The 24,467-nt window shown below is 45.3% G+C and overlaps 1 protein-coding gene across 1 annotated transcript in view; it reads right to left on the bottom strand.

Annotated features, from left to right (window-relative positions):
- KCTD1 (potassium channel tetramerization domain containing 1) overlaps window positions 1–20,242 on the bottom strand; it is a 210,628-nt gene extending 190,386 nt beyond the window's left edge. The window contains exon 1 of the mRNA XM_061399703.1: window positions 20,136–20,242. Within this exon, the coding sequence (XP_061255687.1) occupies window positions 20,136–20,144 (9 nt within the window). The 5' untranslated portion in view covers window positions 20,145–20,242. The remainder of the gene's footprint in view (window positions 1–20,135) is intronic.
- Between the last annotated feature and the right edge of the window lie 4,225 nt (window positions 20,243–24,467).

Below are 24,467 nucleotides of genomic sequence, written 5' to 3'. Positions count from 1 at the left end.
TTGGAATCTTAGCCACTGAACCACTAGGGAAGTCTAGTCTTACGTGGTCTCATAGAGGACAGTCTGAGATCATGGACTGGTTCTCCATGGTGTCATTTCAAAAAGCTGGGGGAATACCTCCCATGTATATGTAGTCAGCTTTGAAAAACCAGTTGCAAATCAATCATCCATCAATAGAGCCAAACCTTTTGCACTCATTTTCTATTTCCAGTTTTTATCACCCCTGTGATAATGAAGTTTAAAAGCTCTGCAGCCTGCTGTGTAAAACAGAGGCTTGTTTTACTTCCCAAAAGCTCTCACTCTCACAGCTCAATGGTGTATGGGTCCAAGTTCACTGTCTTCCTGCTAAGTTGCTTCCATCATGTCTGACTCTTTGGGATCCTATGGACTGTAGCCTGCCAGTCTGTCCATGGACTTCTCCAGGCAAGAATACTGGAGTGGGTTGCCACGCCCTTCCCCAGGGCACCTTCCTGACCCAGGGATGGAACTCTTACGTCTCCTGCATTAGCAGGCAGGTTCTTTACCACTAGTGCCACCTGGGAAGCCCCTGTCTTCCTAACCTTCATCATTTCCTAGACACTTAAACATCTTCTTTTCCCTCTTTAAATATTTTATTTATCTCTTACTTCACTTGTTCTGGTGCCTTTAAGACTTCCTTAAAGTACACCTGCAAGAATATTCTGGGGCTGAGCACACCTTCCAATTTTCTTTCTCACTCTTGGTGTTTCTGTTCTGAAAGTGTTTTGAGGGCTGCTTAGTGTCTGAGAAGCTTACTTTGTAGCTCTCATTTGGGCATCAGATGTATCTAGGCTTGAATCATATTTCTCCTGCTTAGCAGTCAGCCTTGTGACCAAATCCTGTTTGTAAGGTGGCTTGATGTTAGCACCTGCCCAAGGCTGGTGGGGTCCATGTGCCAGTAGGAGGAAGGGCAGGGCCGAGGGGCGCCCACAGCAGGAGCCCAGGACCAGGAGCCACACGACCAGTACACCTGAGAGCAAAGCCTCATCTTTCTGGCTGCCCCACATGACCCACTTTGCATACTATTGCTAATTTCTTTTCCTAAAATGGGACTTTTAGCATGGTGTCCTTTGACTCAAAAAATCTTCAAAAATTCCCTCTTGATTAGTCTTGCATGGAGAGTCCTGCCTGGAATCGCCTCACAATTGCCTCCCTCCACCTGTTTTCCAGTATCTGGGGATTCTGCAAAAAATCTAGAGGTACCAACAGAACTGAGACCCAGTCCTCAGACTTAGGGAGCACTCCGTCCAGGAGACAGGGTTTGAGGCTGGCCCAGAGTCCCAGGGGAGCCCAGAGGGAGAGACGGACACCCCCAGGTGAGCTGAGGTCTCAACTGGGTCTCTGCCTGTGAACAGGGGGCTAGTTGGTCGTGTCTGAGTCAGAGATGAGAGTCCCTGGGAAGAAAGGACAATAAAAAGAGAGGCTGATAGCAGGACACCAGGTTTGGAGGCACAGAAGCCTGGAGAGCTGAAGTCTGGGTGATGGGGGCGGTGGGAGGTGATGCTAGTAAATGGAGCCAAGACAGGTGGCACCGGCTCCACAGGCCAGCCAGGGGCTTTGGGTTGTAACCTGTGCGAGGTGGGAGGATACTGAACAATTTTAAGCAAGGGTGTAAATTGTGTAATTACCAAAGAAAAGGCCAGATTAACGGTCATAAAAGGGTTTCATGGTTATCAGAGAGTTGGAAAAAATAGAAAAGTAAAAATTAATTAGATAATAAAAATCCAATGATAAACATTGATAACATTATTATCTTCTTGCTATTCCTTTCTCTCACTGTGGCTACTACGTAAGGAGTGCTTACCAGGCATTATGTAATTCTCATAAAAACTGTATACTGTAGGCAAACTTATTAACTCAGTAAGTAGCAGACTTGGGTTTCAGACCAATAATGGGGCTCCAGCCTCTGAGTTCTGAACCCCTAGGCTTTTTGGCGATCACACAATCGATACATATACACATACATAATATACACAGAGAGATGTAACGTTTTCTTTAAAACACAGCTTGGCACCCTAATTTTCTGGATTGGGGTTTTAAAAGGAATTTTGATGAGAGCCTGAAGGAGCTGTGTAGGTGGGGAGTGGTTCAGAAAGTGTGGTGTGGGAGGGTGATGGTTGGATGGGGCTGCAAAGGTCACGTGAAAGATGACGAAGGGGGTGGTGATGCAGCCAAGGTGGGGGCAGGGGAGAGGATGCACCTGGAGACTTGTTTTTGCTTTTTGGCTGCGCTGGGTCTTTGTTGCTGCATGTGGGCTTTCTCTAGGTGCGGCGAGCTGTGCTGTGCTGGCCTCTCTTACTGCAGAGCACCGGCTCTAGGGTGCAAGGTCTTCAGTAGTTGCGGCCCCTGGGCTCAGTAGTTGCAGTTCGCAGGCTCTACAGCAGGTTCAATAGTTGTGGCATTGGGCTTAGCTGCCCCACAGCATGTGAAATCTTCCCAGACCAGGGGTCAAACCTGTGTCCCCTGCGTTAGCAGGCAGATTCCGAACCACGGGACCACGAAGGAAGTCCACAGAGACTTTAAGAGTAGAAATAACAGAACTGGATGATTCAGGGTGTGTGTGTCTAAGTGGGAGTTGAGGGAAAGGAAGCCATGAAGAAAAATCATGAAGATTCTTTCCTGAGCACCTGAGTGAGAGGGAAGAGTGTTTGGGAGACCAGGAAGCTATTGAGTTCTGTGAGACCCCCTGAGAGGGTGCTGGCCACCAGGCGGATGTGTTCACTGGCAGGGCTTCCCTAGTGGCTCAGATGGTAAAGAATCCACCTGCCAATGCGAGAGACCTAGGTTCAACCCCTGGGTCAGGAAGATCTCCTGGAGGAGGGCATGGCAACCCACTCCAGTATTCTTGCCCAGAGAATCCCATGGATAGAGGAGTCAGTGGGTTACAGCCCATGGGGTCGCAAAGAGTTGAACATGACTGAGCAACTAACACACACAGAGACCTACATGTGGCAAAACAGAGGGGAGTTGCCACACTTTTGTACCAAAGTCAAGGGACGTGAGGGTCCCTGGGAAGGACAGAATATAAAGGAGGCATCTGCAGAGGAGCTTGTGGACAGGGGCAGAGAGGACAGTGGAGTAGGATGCTCAGATCCTAGAGTGGCCAACACACAGAGACCACAGAGCAGGGTGGGAGGGCAACAGGAAGAGGCTGATGGAGTCAGCGATTTCCTCCCCAAACCACAGTTTTGGGTTAATCCCTCCTTAGCTTTCAAAATGATTTTTGCATATCCATCTCCAGTTCACTTTACTGTCCCAGCTTGCCATGCCATGCCTCTGCATCTCTAAGGCCTAATTACACTCTCACCTCCTCCAGCAAGCCCTCCCAGTCTGCTCCAGAGCCTCTAGCTCTCGGTTCACATGCCCTCCCACAACATCCCCCCTCACTGTCACAGATCCTGTTTGCCCCCAGATTCTAAGCAGCTGGGGCAGGAGCTCTTTCTTCCTCAGCGGCCCATGGTGCCTGACGACAAGGTGCTGATTAGCTGGCTGTTTATAAGCCACAGCGGAGAGCATATTATTTTACTTGTATAGCTTTGGATTTTTGAAAATACACTTTCTCTGCACCAGAAGCTCCTCTACCCTTTTTAGATCAGTCCCAGCTCCGTGGATTCTTCCCATGGCATATTCTCCCCCACTGGTTTGGCATTTTGCTACTCAAACGCTCCAGGCAATCTTGGAGCTGAGATAACTTAAAAAAAAGTTATTATTTTTTTAAACACCAAAACCGTTTTGTATTGGGGTATAGCCGATGAACAATGTTGTGATAGTTTCAGGTGAACAGTGACGGGACTCGGCCACACATACACACATATCCATTCTCCTCCAAACCCCCTTCCCGTCCAGGCTGGCACATAACACTGAGCAGCGTTCCCTGGGCTATACAGTGGGTTTTTGTTGTTTATCCATTTTAAACAGGGCAGTGTCTGCATGACCTTGAGATAATTTCTGTTCACGGTCCTTTTCCCATTCCCCCACTGATCTGCATCACAGTCACACCTCAATCTTCTCACCCCCAGTTTCTGACATCCCCCTCATCCTAGAACTCACAGTGCATTCTTTCCCGTGAGCCATGTTTGCCTAACCCCTGGACTCTTTGTAACCCCATCACTCTCATGAGGTTAAGAAGGGGACTGTCTGCTCTGTGCCCCTTCTTCTGGCACAGAACTGTGATACTTCACCAGTCTTCTAAACAACTGTAACGGGTGGCAGGTAACAGATCTCCACCAAGCCCTTCAAACTTCTTGAGTTCCTTCAAGACTTCTGGGTTCCCAGGGAACTCTGCTAATGCTCTGTGGTGACCTGACTGGGAAGGAAGTCCAAAAAGGGAGAGGATATATGGATATGTATGGCTGATTCTTTCTGTTGTACAGTAGAAACTAACACCACATTGTAAAGCAATTATACTCCAATAAAAATTAATTTTAGAAAAAGACTTGTAGGTTCCATGTGAAGCCAGACAGACTCCTCACTCATATACACGTGTGTATATGTCTATTGGTGTACATGTGTGTATGATGAGCAGCAGTAATACTGAGGATGACAATGGTGTTGATAATAATAACTACCATCTTCTGAGCACTTACCACATGCCAGGCACTGTGCAAAGTGCCTTATAGAAATTGTTTCACTTAATCCTCTTTCCCTGCTGCTCTTCCATGCCCTGTGGAATCTCGGGGTGGCTCTTAATCACTGCAATGTGAGATACGAATTTTTGGCTTTCCCTTTGGGGGTGTGATGGGAAAGACCAGTGCAGAGGCTTTGGAAGAAATCCATGGCAGCTGCGAAGTAAGATAACCTGATCCTGCCTCATCTCTACCTCTATCACCCCCCCTTGGAGACAATGACCAGGGCCTGGAAGCCACAGATCGACTTGGGGAAGCAGTGACATTGACCTTCCCCCAGAGACCCAGTGCCTGTGGGGCATGTGACGGTGACAGTATTCCACTAGATAAGCAATGCATGATGGAATTCTAATTAAATTTAAAAGAGAAGACGGCGTTCAGGGAAAGTTTCCTTAAAAAGGAAAAGCCATCTTCCCAATCTTGACTTTTAAACTTCCGATCTTCCTTAGGGCTATTACCATTTCAGTTGGAAAGTGGCAGAAAACCAATAGTCTCGATGCAGAAAAACACAAAGTCGAGCAATAACAACTCCCTATTTCCTTAAATTGTGACAACGTTCAGGTGAAGAAATTCTAAAAAGGGAACTTCACTGAGAAATACAACTGGATCTGGGAGACAAGCAGAGATTGAATCTGATGTTTAAGCAGAGTGATGGTACTTCCCTGGTAGTCCAGTGGCTAAAACTCTGTGCTCCCAAATGTAGGAGACCTGGGTTCGATCCCTGGTCAGGGAACTAGATCCCACAGGCCACAACTAAGACCCGGCACAGACAAATAAATAAATATATATCTTTCAATAAGATGTGATTCTTAAGGGGAAAAAAAAGTGGCAGGAAGCACTGGATGACTACAGAGGTTCTGATCTCAAGAGAGGTTAAAAATAAAGTCTTTTAGAACAGCCTAAGCTTTGCAACGCTGTTCCATTTTGAAAAGAAACAGGCGCACACGCTAAAATAAAAGGTGGTTTGAAAAGTACAACCTGCGAGGGAGGAGAGGAAGGAAGGAAGTGTGAGCAGCCAGATTGTGGTGGGCGGGGTGTGCGCAGAAGAGGCTGTGTGCTGGCTGTGAGGGGAGGCGAGGGAAGGAGAGCGCAAAGCAGGGAGGTCTCTGTTTTGTGATGAAAGGTGATGTCTTAGCTCAGGCTGCTATAACAAAACACTGTATAGACAGGGTGGCGTAAGCAGCAGAAATTTATTTCTCTTAGTTCTGGAGGCTAGAAGCCCAAGATCAAGGTGCTGACTGATGTAGCTTTTGAAGAGGGCTCTCTTACCCGCTGGTAGACGGCTGCCTTCTAGCTGTTGCTCACATGGGTTCTTTGTGCTCTAAAGGAAAGAGTGAGCTCTCGGTGTCTCTTCTTATAAGGAAACTAATCTTTTTTCTTTTAAATTTATTTGGCTGCATCAAGTCTGGGTCATACAGGACCTTTCATGGTGGTGCACGGATTCTCTAGTTGTGGTACGGGGGCTCAGCAATTGTGTCCTGTGGGCTTAGCTGTTCTGTGGCATGTGGGATCTTAGTTCCCAGACCAGGGATCGAACTCACATCTCCTGCATTGGTAGACGGATTCTTAACCACTGGACCACCAGGAAGTCCCAGGAAACTAATCTTATCAATCAGGGACCTACCTTCTGATCTCTTTGACCCTTAATTACTTCTATGATGGCCCTACCTCCAAATACAGTCACAATGGGAGTTAGGCTTGAGCATGTGAATTTTGAGGGGGACACAGACAGATATTTAATGATTAAAGGCTAAGAGGACGGGGCCAATGGAGAGAGGAAAAATCAAACACCAAGGAAAGGACAGCAGGAATGGGAGAGGACTCATGGAGCCATGGATGGGGTTTGTGGTGTCAGGGAGTGGGCAACTTCTCAGTAAATCATGAGGCAAGTTTACCTGATAATCAGGGATAGGTTTGTAATTTAAAAAGAGTAAAAAAGACCCAGAAGAGCCTCCATGGGAAATGAGATGAGAAGTGAACTGGGACTCCCCTGGTGGTCCAGTGGATAAGAAGCTGCCTTCCAATGCAGGGGACACAGGTTTGATCCCTGGTTGCAGAACTAAGATCCCACATGTCGAGGAGCAACTAAGCTGTTGGGCTGAAACAGAGAAAGTCCGGGCATTGCAACGAAGACCCAGCATAGTTCCTCCCCACCAAAAAAGTGAACTGGGGACTGTCATGCAATATCAAAGGGCCAGCCACACTGCGATAACACGACTGTCATCACATATCAGCTCTAATGTCACCCTTATGGAGGTCTCCCCTGACCACCTGTTTGATTAGTAATTTTATGCATAGCACTTAATTGTATCTGATTCAGTTCTTACTCCACCCTAATAGGATGTGAACTCCATAAGACCCTGAAACTTTCAGTTTTGTCTGTTGTTTCATTTCTAAAACTTAGGGTGGTGCCTGGCACAGTAAAACCCAAAGAAGCCTCTGCTGGCTGAATGATTTTGGAAACACTGAGAAGAATTATTTGCCATTCTATCATCATCACTCAGGCTGCCAGGGTCAAAAGTGTGGGAAAAGAAAAGTCTTCCAGGACTGAATATTGGCAATGCAGGAAGGACAGAAGAGGGCAAGATGCAGGAGAAATTAAGGGTGTCATTGAGCCTTGGCTGGAGAAGGAGGCAGAGATGACGAGGAAGACAGGCAGGGATGATCACAGAGAGATCAGACAGGCAGAGAAAAAAGAGGAAGCAGGGGAGCATCATGAAGCAGGTTGAGTGGGTATGAGTAGGAGGATGAGATGCTCTGGTCAAAAGAAAGCTGAGTGGGAGACTGCCGAGCTGAAGAGGTGCCGAGTAGTGAAACAGTCCAGTCTGTGTCCAAGGCCGTGGTTGTCAACAGGAAGTGGAAGGTGGCAAGTGCTGAAGTTTAGCCATCGGGGCACCAGGAGGAAGGGTAGAGTCTTCCACCGTGCTCCGGGATAGTAACTCTGAGCTGACTGGTACCCATAGAAGGAAAGGTTCTATGGTCAAAGCAGACATCACTTTGCCAACAAAGGTCCATACAATTAAAGCTATGGTTTTTCCAGTAGCCATGTATGGAGGTGAGAGCTGGACCATAAAGAAGGCTAAGTGCAGAAGAATTGATGCTTTCGAACTGTGGTGCTGAGAGTCCCTTGGACTGCAGGAGATTAGATCATTAAGAGTGTGGTCCCTAGAACAGCAGCATCAATATCCTTTCGGAACCTGTTAGGAATGCAACTATGCAGGCTCCACATTGCCTAATCAGTAACTCAGGGTGGAGCCAGGAATCTGTGCGTTAAAAAGTTCTCCAGGCACTTCTAATGCGCCTGAGAACCACAGACCTAGAAAATACTTTGGAAAAGACTGATTCATGTTCATAATTGGGGAAGACTCCTTGTTCAGGGGTGGCTTCAGTCATCTACATTAGTGCTGAAATTATATAATAAGAGTGCAGAAGTTGCAATGGAGAAGAAAATGTGCATACAAAGATTGCAGAATTTAATACTAGCCTAATTACTAAGTCACAACAAAATAGTAATAAAAATGACTTTGGATCACCTATTCCTTTGAATTATTTGTTCTGTTATGTCTGTCTGTTAGCAGGAATCAAGAGCTGACTCCTATCCAACACACTTTGTCAAACTGTCAGTCGGTGGGGGGGGCAGAGGGAAAGAAAGGGAAACAAATTTGAAATTTATTTCCCTTTTCCCCTCTTCTCCAGAGATGCCGAAAAAAGTAAGCATGAGGCCAAAAGGTAGACAGCAATGGAAAGGAAAAAGAGAAGATAGATCATATGGAAACTAGTTCATCAACTACTAAATCACTCCAAAAGTGAGCTCAAGTATGTGTGGCTATATAAACTCATTTTAAAACTTATTTTAGTAGAGAGCAGACTTGTGGACACAGCGGGGGAAGGGGAGGGGGGCACAAATTGAGAGTAGCATTGACGTATGTACATTACTATGTATAAGACAGATAGCTAGTGGGAAGCTGCTATAGAACACAGGGCGCTCAGCCCGGCGCTCTGTGACAACCTAGAGGGGTAGGATGAGGCGTGGGGTGGGAAGGAGGCTCAAGAAGGAGAGACTATATATACACTTATGGCTAATTCACATTGTTATATGATAGAAACCGATACACCATTGTAAAGCAATTATCCTTCAATTAAAAATTTTTTTAAATTGAAAAAAAGAGAAAACTAATTTTAAAAGCAATTATTTGCAAAGAGCTTTAGAAAATCAATCAGCTGAGAAGAACTGTGCACTTCCATAATAAATGGTTATTATGTTAACACAGAAATTTATCGAAAGGTATCATTTTCAAGTGATTAAAAAATGTATCGGCCCTATTCCTTAGCAGAATAATTTGGAAATGTGTTTACCGTACACTTAAAGCTTGCAGAAGGGCTGTCAAAAATAACTCAGATATATGAATGCTTAACTGTACAATGAAAAAAAAAAACTTTGACTATAAAAGGAATTTGGGGTATTTATTCAAAAGAAAAATTCGCAAAGTCTAAAAGTGCATCTGACTCAATTTTTTAAGTGAGAAAAAGAAACAAAGACGACCCCTTGAACAATTATGCAGACTTGAATGACTTTTTAAGAATGCTTTAGCTAGAAATATTCTTATATCTGATGCATGTAGACATAAAGACAAATCAGAAATGAAAGGATAAATTGTGCAAAGATTTGCAAGAGCACAAAGGGTTATTTGGAAGAAAAAAAGTGATAAGAAATGTCCCTGATTTCTTAAGGTGGAAGTTTGTAGAACTCCTACTTTGTCTTTCACTCACTCAGCCCTGGTTCATTGCCTTGGACTGCAAGATCAAACCAGTCAACCCTAAAGGAAATCAATCCTGAATATTCATTGGAAGGACTGATGCTGAAGCTCTAATACTTTGCCCATCTGATGCGAAAAGCTAACTCATTAGAAAAGACCCTGATACCAGGGAAGACAGAAGGCAGAAGAAGTGGATGACAGAGAATGAGATGGTTGGATACTCAATGGACATGAATTTGAGCAAACTCTGGGAGGTGGCGAAGGGCAGGGAAACCTGGCATGCTACAATGCGTGGGGTTGCAGAGTCAGACATGTCTTACCAAACGAACAACAACAAATACATCACTGGTGGGGTCCTTGTGACTTCAATGATCATGAACTCTGTGACTGTGTTTATGGATGATCGCCCCTGGAGGCAGGTCTAGAACCTGTAATTCTTCTTCTTTTTTTAAATATGTATTTATTTGGCTGTGTCCAGTCTTAGTTGCTGTATTCGGGATCTTCACTGCTTCATGCAGGATCTTCCATTGCAGCGGCATGGGCTTAGCTGCTCCGAGGTGTGTGGGATCTTAGTTCTCTGGCCAGGGATCTAACCCACCTCCCTTGCACTGCAAGGTGGATTCGTAACCACTGGACCACCAGGGAAGTCCCCTGGCAGTTCTTATATAGCTGATTTGACTTGTGCAAACTTAGAATGGCCCACTTTTCAGATACTTTGGATTTGTGAAACACAGTTCGTATTACAGGTGATTTTCTTTCACTGTTGTGAGTTCTTGGAACTCACTGGCAAAAGAGCTGTGCTAAGAGCTGGCCCTCATGGATGAGAGGAAGGCGATGGTCATTTAGCAAAGCACCTGGATCTTCCTGTACGTGCGTGTGTGTGCTCTTGCTCAGTCGTATCAAACTCTTTGAGGCTCCCTGGGCTGTAGCCCACCAGGCTCCTCTGTCCATGGGATTTTCCAGGCAAGAATACTGGAGCAAATTGTCATTTCCTACTCCAGGGGATCTACCTACTCCCTCATAAAATAATGAGCCACGTCTTTCATGAGTGGGACCAACTGCAATCTCCGCTGGCCACCCACCATTTCTGAAAATGGTTCCGAGGCTATAAAATATCCAAGGATCCTGATGGAAAATTTAAAGGATAAGGCATTTAACATTTTTCCACCTGCCTAATCTTATACAATAAGAACATAACCCCATATATTTTCATTGTTAATTTCTCTTATCTCTAAACCATTGTGGCAGTTAAAATGGGACTTACCATTTAGTGCTTTAATATAGTACAGTCTCTCCATTAATTTGTCTTCCTGTGTCTTACAGAGTGGGGCACACTTTTCCTTCATTTGGTAAGATAAAGAAAGTAACAGAACAGCATCCAGCTTCTAGGGTGGCTGAGAGGAGTTAATATACATGAAGTTCCTAGCACAAGGCAAGTGCTTAATAATTATTAAGAGACAGTGCTGGGGAGCTAAGAGCATAGACCCTGAAGCCTGAATGCCTCATTCAAATTCTAGCTCTTCCACTCACCGATATGTGACCCTGGGCAAGTTAATCTCTCTGTGCCTTGATTTTCTCATCTCAAAAATGGGGATACTGAAAGTATCCCTTCTTGAATGATGGATGAGGATCCAATGGGATAATACATTGCAAAGTCCTTGGAAAGAAGCCTACCACATAGAAGCACTGTACTATTGCTACATATTTAATTCTGACAATCCTCTGAAGTGGTTGTCAGCATCCTTATTTGTACACATAATAAAGCCAAGGTTTAGGGTCACCCAGCTAACGGTGGGTCCACAGTTTTAAGTGACTTTGAGACCAAACCTCATTTCACGACCCTACATAAGAGGGTTACAGGTGGGGTTTGACTTGCCTACAACACTTCCATTCCCTGGAGGCACAAGCCTACCTAAAATGGATTACCATCTTTACTAGTATTCCAGATTACTAACAGGCATCCCAGACGCTCTCAACCCACAGCACGTGGTAGCATCAGAGACGCTGGAGGTTGACAGCACTTTCTTCTGTTGTTTTGCTTTAAGCAAACAAAACAGACTCCCTACTTATGTCTGGGAGTGAGTGGATTCTAACAGTCCACGGTACCTGCTTGCTCCCCCTTGCCTGGCCCACAGCACAGGGGGAAATGGGAGACTCCGAGGTACGAAATTCTTCCAGCTCCCTCTTGAGCCTCAGTTATTCCTGCAAAGGAGTCAAGGGAGGTTTTCAGAGTTGGTTCAGACCTTCTTTTCCACTGAGGGTGGGGCAATGGTGAGAAATTAGGAGAACGACCAGAGGCTATTCCGAGAAATGGTTTGTAAATGCGTAGCAATGCCATCTGCTGGATGGAATGGGTATCGGACCAGTTCTGATGTTTCTTTGCTGCGTAATAAACAAAGTCACTGATACCTTTTGTGTGTTCAGAACGTAGTGGTTTCATTATTTCATAGCATCATTCCTAAATGTCTGCATATTGTGGAAATCTCATGACAACTGCACATAGAAGACCTTCACATGAATCATTAAAAGATAAATTATGGCATCTTTAAGGCAACATCCTATTTAGCATGAATACTTCTCCAGGTCAAATTTGATCTGTTCCCAAATGGTTGATCCAATTAGTTAGGAAAAGCCCATAACTCTCAGGCAAGGACATCTGGCAGAACTTGGACCCTCTTGTCAGGGGCAAAAAGTAGGTACAGGGAAGTGAAGTCACAGCTGGCTTTATTCTTGTATTCTCTGAAATTCTGTGTTCATGTACCCAACAATTATTTATTGAGCACTTACCCTGTGTGGCAGGCACTGTATCAGGAATTGAGGAAGCAAAGACAAATAAACATAGTTCCTGATGTTAACAATAATGATATAGATAATTTCTGAGTGCTTACTATGTGCCAGGCACGTGCATCCCATAAAATCACATTCAACCCTCAGAACAACCTTAGAATCTATTATTACCTCACTTGTAACCATCTCATATTATTGTCTCATTGATAGTGACTATTGATGTCTCAGTTACAGTTCAAGAAACTGAAACTTGGAGAGATTTAATTAGTTTACTCAAGACAACGGAGTTGGGAAGAGTTTGAGTGGAATTTGAATATTGGAGCACCGTCCATGGGGTCGCAGAGAGTCGGACACGACTGAAGCAACTAAGCACGCAAGCATGTAGGTAGAGACAAATGTTGATAACATGGACCAGTTTGGATCTTTAGTTTCACACACATTTTCTGTTCTGTTAGCTACAGATTTCCAGCAAAGTGAAAGTGCTACAAAACAGTAAGTGATGATAGCAATAGATGCTTTGGGAAGATTTATCAGGAAGAATATCCCTTCCTCTAGCAAGCATTTGAAATCTATCTAGTTAACATTCTTTTCAGTTCATAACTCTTCTTCTTAATAGCAGCCTTGGTCTTGGCAGCAAGAAGGGCATTGTTGTCACTTCTCATTGGATGGAAAACAAATCTGTATTTTGGTCAGCATGACAGAGGATGTGAGAGTGCTGGATTTGCTCTGCGTGAGCTAGGGAGCAATTCAGGTGTCTGACAGTACCAATCTCAAACTGCTTTTTATTTTTTCCTCTCTTGGTATAAAAGGAGGGGTGCTGTTGGGGAGATGAGACCAGGGTGAATGCTGATGAATAGAAGCTGATGGCAGAAAAGAAAGCGCCTGTGACAGTACTCAGATGCCATTTACTGGACAGAAAGAACCAGGAGTCTAAGAGGGGCCAGAAAAGTGCCTAATGGCGGGGTAGAGGTTTGTAGTCGGCTTGCTGGACTAGAATCTCTGCTCTTTGCCACCAGCCTAGACTTTGACCGGGCTTCCCAGGGGGCGCAGGTAAAGAACCCTCCTGCTAATGCAGAGGACAAGAGACCTGGGTTCAATCCCTGGGTTGGGAAGATCCCCTGGAGGAGGGCATGGCAACCCACTCCAGTATTCTTGCCTGGAGAATCGCACGGACAGAAGAGTCTGGCGGGCTGCAGCCCATAGGATTGCAAAGAGTCAGACACCACTGAGGCAACTTAGCACACACAGACTTTGACCTCAGGCAAGCCAAGTCACGTGGTCTTTCAAATCCTTAATTCTTTCACCTGTGAGATGCAGTTGCCCCACAGTGTTGTTTTAGGGGTTCAGTGAGGTGGTCCAGACTGGCCTTTGCTACTTGCAGTAAGGGGCCAGAATCTGGGGGACCAAGGTGGGAGGGTCCTTCAGGAAAAACTGCCTATTAGGGTTGCTTGAGGCTATTTATTGCATATCAGTTTGCCATACCTACCCACTTTTTTAAAAAGAATGAATGAACCTGAATGCATTGTTCTATGCAGTATCTTTTTTTTCATATTTATTTACTTATTTGGCTGCGCCAAGGGGTCTTAGTTGTGGCACGTGGGATCTTTTCCTTGCAGAAAGGAAACTCTTAGTTGAGGCATATGGGATTCTGTTCCCCAACAAAGGATCGAACATGGGTCCCCTGCATTGGGAGTGTGAAGTCTTAGCCATTGAACCACCAGGGAAATCCCACCGTACATACTCATTTTTCCTCTCAACAATTCTATACGGCAGGTTGGCGAGATATTAATCATTCCTGTGTACACAGAAGAAATGGATCCCCAGGTGACTTGGCTAAAATGACAATGTGTTTCCAACCAGAGCCTATCCTTCAAGCCACCCACACGATAGAGAACTACCAAGAAAAGTATCTTATAGAACTGCAGATGTATCTCGAGCCCCAATGAACAGAGTGATCATTCAAATTGTTTCCTGGAAATACTAAGTACCAAATCTCTTGGAAGGAGCTTCTACCTGGACTAGTCTAAAAGGAGGACAGCCAGAAAGGGGAAAAGTGATTATAAAATATTCATGGCAGGTTTTTTTTTTCCTGAAATTTTTCTAATAAGTTTTGATGTTGAAAGAAAAACTGAATGCCTCATTTTAGATTATTTTAAAATTAATTGTTCATCAACTGATGCTCATTTAGTGTTGAATAACCACCCAAAGACCACTTCCCTATTGTTATGCATGCAAGTGGTGGGCTGTGGTCCATGGGGTTGCAAAGAGTCTGACACGACTGAAGTGACTTAGCACAAGCACACAAACACACAGGTCTGTCCCAAACTCCTTAACTATCTCTTTCCCCATCCTTCGCTTGTGAAGCCAGATGTGAGGGAGTTTTAGAGAAATAAGAACACATGGAAAGGATGGATAGGATATTAGAAATACCAAAAACAGTGTTCACTTAAGAAAAGCATGAAAATGTTGCATTGAAACAAGATTAGCGAAGGATCAGTACAGAAAGTCAGACTTTCTGTACGGGAAAGTCAAACATACTAGAATCTTAACTAATTGGGAGAAAGCAGAGCAGAGCAAATTCAAATCAGACCAAACAAATTTTACCCTGTTAATAAGGTCCTTAAAAGTTTTTTTCAATGAGTGATTCACAAGAATTGTGCCAGTTATTTGTATGTAAATGGGCTTTCAGAAGGCATGATTGAGCAGCTCATTTTTATAGTCATTTAATTCAAGTTCATAATATTTTTAAGCACAATTAATTTGTACTATAAAGCACAGACTTGATTTTTGTTTCAGAAGGTTACACAAAGGCCTATTCAAATGACTAATTCCAACTTGGAGATGGAGGAAAGAAACTTCGAGGTGCAGTTTATAAAGGAAAAGACATCTTGGATAAAAGACAAGAGCAGAGCAATCAGTGCCCGGCACACTAGGTACTCCATGAGATTGGGGAACAAATTCCTGCGTGAATTCACTTACACAGGATGTGAATGAGGCTTGTCATTGCTCCTCATTCTGGCTACTACAAATGAAGTGAAAAGCACAAAATCTACAGTCTTCAGAATCCCAGTGTCCACTTAGTGTCCGAAACCTAGGAGTCCACTTGATATCCCTTTCTGTCCTTGATTACCCATCACCAATTCTTTACTACATTCTGTCAGTTTCACCTTGTGACTAGATCTTTCATCCTTCTGTTTCCCCTCCCACTGCCCTAACCCCAGCTGCATCTTCTCCTGCTTGGATGACTTTAATAGCCTTCCAAGGGCTCTACTTCATCTACTCTGGGCTCCTCTATTCACTGCCCACAGTGACATCAGAATTATCCTTGGAAAACACGAACCTGATTATGTTACTGCTGCCCTCCTCCCAATCCTCCTACCAAGCCCCTTCACTCTGCTCTTAGAGTTAGGACTAGAGGCCTGTCCCCGCAACCTGCTCTCTCATCATTGCCTCCTCCCTCTCTCAGCTCCAGCTCGTGCATCCTTGAGTTCCTCTCCCTTGGCCATGCTTTTCCCTGCTTGGCAAATGCCATTCCCTTTTCCCTTTGCCTGGAACTGATTTCCTGTTCTCACTCTGCTTCTCCTGCCTCTTCATTACTTGCTTGCTGCTAAGTCGCTTCAGTCGTGTCCGACTCCGTGCGACCCCATAGACGGCAGCCCACCAGGCTCCGCCATCCCTGGGATTCTCCAGGCAAGAACACTGGAGTGGGTTGCCATTTCCTTCTCCAATGCATGAAAGTGGAAAGTGAAAGGGAAGTAGCTCAATCGTGTCCGACTCTTAGCGACCCCATGGACTGCAGCCTACCAGGCTCCTCCGTCCATGGGATTTTCCAGGCAAGAGTACTGGAGTGGGGTGCCACTGCCTTCTCCCATTACTTGCTTAGATCTCAGTTTGTAACACTTCCTCCAAAACCCAGTCTTGGCCACTTTGCCCTTTTGGTTAGTTTCTTTCCCTTCAAAAGCACTATTCTCTGTCCATTGTTCAACTGTTTGATTAACGTCTGTCTACCTGAAACACAAATTCCAGGGGACTGGGGACTCTGCGTAATTTTTTTCACCATCATGTCTCTGGCATCTAGCACAGTGTCTTGTGTACAGAAGCCACAAATAAATATTTGTTCAATGAATGAACTTAATGAATGAATCCTGGCTTGTTGTTCTTAAAGGATAATCTCTGTTTCATTCTCTGCAGTGAATGATCTCAAACGAAAATCACCAAGTAAAATGCAATTAACATTTAGTATGTTTTTAAGAAAAACCAGAGTAGTATTACAGTGCCTAGGAAAATTGAAGTATTTCACACTTCTGTAATAATTTTTTTAAAACATTTTTTCTCATTTCTGCATGAGCTATTAAAATAAGCATATATGCTTGCATCCAAAAATTTCCTTTTTTTCCCCCAAGATGGTTTATCCTAAAGATAAAGAAAATAAAAGTTTCACTTGTTTGGGAAATTATAAATTGCACTTCCAAAGAAAGTTCAGAAATGCAGCTTCAGATTCAACTAAATAAAAGCTTTGGTGAACTGACGATTCACAAACATCCTTTGAATGACTCAAAAGCAATGTAAATGGAAAATAGAAGAAAACATCACATTTCAGGATTAGAAAATAATCATTCTGATTTTAGAAATAGCAAGACAAGAAAGCATTTATGCAATCAACTTTAGTGCTGAACTTAGCCATAAATGAAAGTTTAATTTTCAGAAAGTTCTCTGATATGATACATCTTTCACTAATTACTTTTACATTTTAAAAAACCAAATCGCTCTGGATAAATAATTGTCTGCCAAAAGGTCCATAATGCTATTCAACAAAGTGAATAATCTGTTTTCATCATCATGTAGTGGAAATCTTTTATAGTTTCTTTCTTGGTAGTTAGGTAGTATAATTTATACAATAATTACTGAATATTCTCCAAAATAAATACCTCACATTAGAGTAATATAAATGGCCAATAAATCACTATTACTAAGTAAGTCTGAACCAAGCTGTCATTTCCCACTCCAGGATGCACGCCCTGGCAAAGAATTAGAAACACAAAAATCTTACAGCTAGAAGAGAGACCTCTAGTGTGTGTTGGAGAACTTTATATTGGGCTTTGGGCATAATTAATACAGCAAAATCACTGCAGTCATTTTGAATACTGTGGTGGGAGATTTTTTTGCCAACTCTCATTCATGCCCGATTCATTTCAAAATTTCTTCCCAGCCAATGTGACACTTTTGTCTAATGAGTGGCTTTCTTTTCATAAACACATTTCCTAAACCTGTGAAGTTTTCTCTAGGATGCAAAGTTTTAAAATTCAATGATCACCTTTGCAACCTAATTAGTAAACACGAAACCTACTGTCATTGAAACAATTGCTAACAATTCTTTCCAATGAGCAGCAGCAGGACTCCCGAGCCAAATTGTTGTAGTCAGTGGGCAGTCTTCTGAACACCAGCCCCTCGTGGTAAGCCAACTGCCACACAAATATAAACACGAGGAAGAGATCGGCACATTGCCCATTATCCAGGAGACAAATAGACCCACTTCTATTTCAAATTCACCAAGTACATTGGAGATTGGTTTCCACGAATTCCCATCTAGGCAGGTAAATTCCTTGATGTAAAAGCGGATTTAACACAGCATTCGATGGCATCAGCCTCAGCCTTTCGAACTTTTATTCCCCCCTTTTCCACATTAAAAACACATTTGTGAGACACACAGAAAATGTTTCTCTAAAACACACACATACACACAAAACAGGAGGTCTCTTAAGGAGTCTACTGCTGAGAAGGTAAAAGCATTTTGCTCATTTTTAATTTGCTAAAACAATCCAAGCATGCTTGGTACCCAGAGGGTATTCTCAAATAAACTTGTATCTCTAGCTGCCAGCTTCGTTGATTGAAAACAGAAGGCAAACGTTTCTTAAAGAATGAGTATGTTTAACTGTTACGTCTCTCCCAGCTCCACCACGGGGACACACACACACACGGCAACACACACACACACACACACACACACACACATATCCATCAAGGATTTGCTTGAAAGCAGCCAGTTAGTTCTACGATCACAGAGGTAACGCAGCATTTGTACCAAATTACTTCTGCTCACTGCGGTGCACCTCTTAGCGAGGAAGCCGGTGGCGCGGGGACACCGGGCCGTTCCCGCGTGCCTCTCTCCACGCACAAAGCCGACATCCAACTTTGATAACTTAGTCGGCTCCCGCCCAGCCGGCCCCCGCAGCACCGTCACGTTGAAAACATGTTGATACCAGGAACTCAATTTCCAAGGCGGTGCAAGCGTTCGAAAGCACAAAGGCAGACACACTGTCGACCCGCGCGCTAGCTAGCAAGTTGCGATACTCCGGGGCGGCGGCGCGGAGCCCGCGTCCAGGTAAGGGATTCCTGCATCGCGGCTCCCGTCTCCCCTTCCTGGATGTTCTGCGAGTCCGACCTCACTTTTCACGCGAATTCACCAGGATGCGCCCCCCAACCCTGGCTCTTTTTTTTTTTTTTCTCTCCAGGAGGCGCGGACTCTTATTTTCCAGCCCAGTCCCTCTGGGGGGCGGGAGAGGAAGCACACATCGTATTTCCATAAAGAGGGGCGGCGGGGGAGAAGTGGAAAGAGGTCAAAAAGGAGCCAAACTGCATTTCTCCCCCACCCCCCAACTCGGCGCCCCCAGCGCCGGTTCAGACGGCGGAGGTCGGGAAACCCTGTCCCTTTAAGGGAGCCCGGCCGCCAGCAGGGGAGGGAAGGATGCGGGGCTCCGGCCGCAGGCACCGCGGGTCGAGGCGGGCGCCGCAGAGCCCCAGCCATTACCTGCCGCGCTCCCGTCCTTCCCCAACCCGGTGCCCCCTCCCCGGTCCCCGCCTCCTGGGGAGACTGCTAATCCAGAGCACGTGCCGTGCCCTTTATCAGGGGAGGCGGTGGGGAGGAAGAGGAATGAGAGCTTTTTAAAAATAAATGAAACGTTTGCATCCATAGCGCCGGGTGGGGGGTGGGGGGTGAGGGGTGGGGGGTGGGTGGGAGGCTGCAAAAGGGAGGGGGTGATGGTGGGAGGGGGCTTTAAAGGCACCCGGGTGGGCGGAGGCGGCGGATCCGGATCAGCCCGGCCCGAGACAGACGGCGGACAGCGCTGGGCACCGGGCGCCGCTCACAAAGGGGAGCGGGGCGGTCCGGCCCGGGCACCGGGATGGGGAAGGAAAAAACCGCCCCGGGGCCCTCTCCGCTCGGCCGCCACAATGGCGTCTTTCGCGGGGCGTCCCGCCGAGGCTGCTGCGGGCAGAGGGGGCGGCGGTGCTTCCCCCACCCCGAGGCAGGAGCCGAGCCCCGGGCGCCGTCGCCCCCCGCGCGCCCCGCGGCGCCGTTCTCTCGGCCGAGGGCGCTTCTGCCGGCGGCGGCGGGTAGGGGGCCCGCGGCGCTGGGAGGCTCTCGGTGGGGCCGGTTCGCGGAGCTCGGGGCCCGGGAAGAAAGAGACGCGCGCGGTTCGCCGGGGAGGGCGGGGGACGGAGGGCGGGGGCAGCGCGGCGGCCCCCTGGCCGCCGGGGAGGCTGGCGCGCGAGCGGCCGGCGGGCGGGCTAGCAGGCGGGCGGCGCTGGCACCGGCTCCGAGAGCCGCGGCCGCTCCGCTCCGAGAGCCGGAACCGGGCCCCCAGATCCGGAAGCCCGGCCCTGGCGCGCCGGCCCCCGGCCGCCCCGGCCCCCGCGGCCGCGTCCGCTCCGCCCCGCTCCCTCTCGGGGAGGCACGCCGAGGAGCGGTGGTAGCAGCCCCGGAGGAGGGGGCGGCCGCTGCCCCGCAGCCGGTCCGAGCGGCTCCCGAGCCGCCGCGGCGGGCTGTGTGTGTGCGAGTGTGCCGCGCTCTCGCCCCATGCCTGGCACATGCGTAAAAGCGAGTTGCGCCCAAAGTCCCAGCCATACCCTCCTTAGCAAATAATAACAAACCCAAACCGTCAGATCTTACCTGAAACATTGAAGCACAAAGTCTCTCTCCAAGTCCCCTTTTCCTTTTCCTCTCCCCCCTTTTCCGATTTCTCTCCCAGCGATCTGCTCGGCTCGCCACACCAGAGAGAAATGCAATAGCTTGGCTAAGGTAGACAGAACAAAATACAGAGAAGAGTTGCTCCAGGGCTTTGAAACCCCTCAAGGCAAGGATCAGGATACAATTAGCTCATGCCTCTACCTCCAGTCTAAATCAATCTCCAAAATAAAACTTAAATCAAATTAACTGATCACAGGGCAGACAATTGACCTCCTTCAAAAAATAAAGCTCTACATAGACGTATAGAAAAATATACATATAGGGAAATTTTTTTTCCAGATTTTTTTTTTTTTGGTGGAAAAACAGTCTTATTCCAGCCTCCAACTTGCTTTTTACCCTCCTCTTGCACAGAAAAGCTGATTTTAATCGTTGTGATTAGTTTTGATGTAACGTTTCCGCGGGCGATTTCTGCAAATGGATGGAGTGTTTCTTTGCCAAAAGAGGGAAAAGCAGCAGATGATGATAATTATAAGGATTGTTGGTTGTTTCTTTTTATTTGTGTTTAGGGCTCTCTCTTCACTTTCTCAAGTTGACCTGACACTGCTGTTACACTAAGGTCGCGCAACTTGTTGATGAAGATCACCGCCCTGTCTGATCAAAGGATAGGTGATAATTTGGCAATCGAGCAGCGCATTTTTAGTTCCTTTGGCGACAAAACGTCCCAAATGACGTGGATAAAAATAAGCACATGCAGTGTGCTTTGCCCCAATCAAGTCTGAATCAGCGCCTGGGGGTGATACACAAACTCATTTCAAATGTTCAACCATGCAGAATTGCAAAAAGATTGAAGGAGTTACACCGCATTTTTTTTTTTTAAATAGCAAAATTAAAAGAAAACAAAACCTACATTAGGTGTAGCCAGGGACCTACCATTAAGGTTTATTTGATCAACCTTGTAAACATACCTCCCCTGCTCCCTTCTCTTTCCTTCCCTCCACCTGGTCTCTTTTATAGGGGGGTTTGTATAATTCCATTATTTGCTCACCAGAGCTAAAGAGACTCTAACATAAACACATTTCCCCAGATTGCTACTCTGATTCTGACCTCCCCCACTCCCCATCACTTCTCCTTCCTCTCTGAGTCTTTGTTCAAAGAGACTGTGCTCAAGCCCTTCCTTACCTTAATTCTTTTTAGTTAGCATGGGATATTTGGTTGTAACTCAAGGATCACCTCCCATTAGTGTTAGAGCCATGCAGGATACTTTTTGAAATGGTATTTTTTTTTTTTTTGAGCACTTCACAGTTCATTAATTCAAAGACTTTGCTGACATTTCTTATGAAAAAGACCAGGCTGTAAGGCCAAGGATACTAAAAAAAGAAAGGGGGGGGGGGGGAGCACTAAATAGAACCAGACATGTCGTGAGTACCTGCAATTGGCAGCATTTCACCGGAAGTATTTTTTCACCATCATTTTACTTAGAAGGTAAGCAACCCCCTCCCAAAATACCAGCAAAAAAGGGAAGGTCCAAGCCTTAAAATATATATATAGTTGATTATATCGGTTCTACTGTGACATGAGATGAATGTCATCATGAGAATCAGAGATGTTGGTCGATTTTTTAAAAAACATAAAATCCTATGACATAGAAATCTGGTTTGAGAATATCAGTACCCTATAAAAAGAAAACAGTAGCTTCCAAAACAACTCAAAACAAAATTGTTGTTCTGTGCATGTCCTGTTTCAATCTCCCCCTAAACACACAGACACACACACACACAAGGTATGATATAGTCTCTGATCTGCTATAAAAAAATTTTACTGTCTACAAAACCCCAAATACAATTGAGTAAAAACTTTGTTCTGGTCCCCGTGTGTGTGTGTGTGTGTGTGTGCTGAGTCACTTCAGTTGTATCTGACTTTGCAACCCCATGGACTGTAGCTTGCCAGGCTCTTCTGCCCATGAGGATTCTCCAGCCAAGAATACTGGAGTGGGTTGCCATTTCCATCTCCAGGGGATCTTCCCTACTCAGAGATTGATCCTGCATCTCTTACATCCCCTGCATTGGCAGATGGTTTCTTTACCAGTAGCGCCACCTGCGAAGCCCCATTCTTGCCCCCAAATGGCACTAAATGTTAATATAGGAGAACATGAGCAGAAAAGACACCATGGAAGAACCAGCCTCAATTCATTGAAATGACTTAATACATTAAAGGTGTGGCCTTAAAGTGACTTCATCCAAGTCTGGAGAACTATGTATCATCATCATGGAATGTGAGAGCCAGGAAGACCATTTGTGGTAGAGCATCTCGTTCTTCCCATTATTTTCCAGATGAAGCTAAAGCTGCTTGTCCAAGGTCATAAGCCAGCCACTGACAGGGCCAAGGCTAGGCCACAGAGGCAGGCCAAAAGAAAGGTGAATGGTGCCCCCTCACTCCTCAAAGGAGCTCACCTGGAGAAGCCATACAGCATTCCAAATTTTGGTGACATGGCTTAAACTGTATTTTTGGAATTCCCTTTCTGGAATTGTCCTAAAAGCCTCTTGAGCTTAGTCACTTCAGTCGTGTCCGACTCTCTGTGACACTGTGGACTGTAGCCCATCAGGCTCCTCTGTCCATGGGGTTTTCCAGACAATAATACAGGAGTGGGTTGCCATTTCCTCCTCCAGGGGATCTTCCTCACCCAGGGATCAAACCCACGTCTCCTGTGTCTCCTGCATTGCAGGTGGATTCTTCACCGGCTGAGCCATAGGGGAAAGCCTATTAGCACATTCTTTTTAACATCTCTGAGGTCCACAAATCTTTGTCCTTTGATGTTTAACTTTTGGAAACAATCCCTCCCACCTCCCCGCACCCCACCAAAAAAAAGAAAAATTAGTACCAGATCTGGGGAATAAGGGAATGATGGAAGATGGTTTATGCTATTTAGTCAAAAAAGAATGACCAAAAACCGTAAACAATGAGGCCAGTTTTCTTATTAGCACTTAAATGGATTAAAGACAATTCTCAAAATGTTTTCAGCAGTAGAATTACTGGGGCTTTGTTTTCCAGGATAGCTACTTGTAAAGGAATAATATTCATTAGAGCAAATTAAGTTCTGAAGCATTCATTTTTAAGATGTTTTCTTACTTCAGAATGACATCACTTACAAAAAGATGCACTTCTTGGACATTAGGTCAGTGACATTTTTAAGTGATCCAATCTATTCAGTTGATCCCTGAATTTGTGGTAATCCAGTGGCAAATAGACTGCGGAATAAGGCCTTATTTTACTGTGGTAAGGACCTTAATGTTCTCGTATTTTGAAGGAGACTCAAAATTCAGATGGTGGGGATTGAGATTGAGAAGTTATTTTGTCCTGTGCAATTTAAAGAGATGAACCAATGTCACAACCTTCAAATGTAGGACAATGTACACTTATTTCAAATTTTAAAATAGATATTTAACGAAATGTCATGTGAAAAGCAGGGTCCATATCTTGCTAAGTACAAGATATGAACTTACTGATTTTATTTCAATCAATCTTGTAATCATAACTAAAGCACTTTTTATCTAATTAATACCTGCACAAGTGAATTTCTGTATTTTGTGATTTCTGCAGCGCTTCCCCCCTCTCCCCCCCCAAGTCATTAAGGAACTGGGAAAAAGTATATTAAAAACCCTTCCAACCTTCTTTTTCAATAAATAGTTGAAGTCAGACCAGCAGCCTAAAAACCATCAGCAACACGGAAAATGATGGCAATAAAATTGTCAGCAAGAAAACAATCAAAAAGAATACACAAGCCTCTGTTTCCATCTTCCAGTGTCTCTCTCTCCAAATGAGTTCCACCAGTTTTTAAAGGCAGAAAAAGAATGATCGAATTTTTTGAGTTGAAGCCAGGAGCTTTGTGGAAAAAAAGTTTAGCACTGGGACCTTTGAGGAAGAGAAAAAGAGATCTTCTACAAGGGGAGCGGCAGCCCCTTCTAATATGAATGTGGAGACAGCTCATTTGCCCGTCTCTGAGTCACCGAACCCTCAAATCACAAGTTTGCACAGAAATCGTGGCTTTGTCCAGGGGAAGCCCTGCGGGACAATCTTGGTGGCAATTTGACAAGACGTGGACATTAGTTGCTGAGATGAAATGTGAAATTGAAGAGCCCTCCACTGAAGCAGCCAGACACCCAAACCAAAGCTAAAAATTCCATTGCACTTTCCATTAAGAAGAAGGAAGGAGCCTCAGTGCTTGGGTTCAGCCTGAACAGACCTGGGTATCATCACCCTTTTCTTTCTGTATGTAATGAAATGACAATATTTCCATCGTTGCTCCAAAGAGGTCTA

Source organism: Bos javanicus, chromosome 24 (genome assembly GCF_032452875.1).
Source record: "Bos javanicus breed banteng chromosome 24, ARS-OSU_banteng_1.0, whole genome shotgun sequence".
Lineage (NCBI taxonomy): Eukaryota > Metazoa > Chordata > Mammalia > Artiodactyla > Bovidae > Bos > Bos javanicus.
Note: the sequence above shows the minus strand (reverse complement) of the source record. Positions and strands in the feature narration are given on the sequence as shown.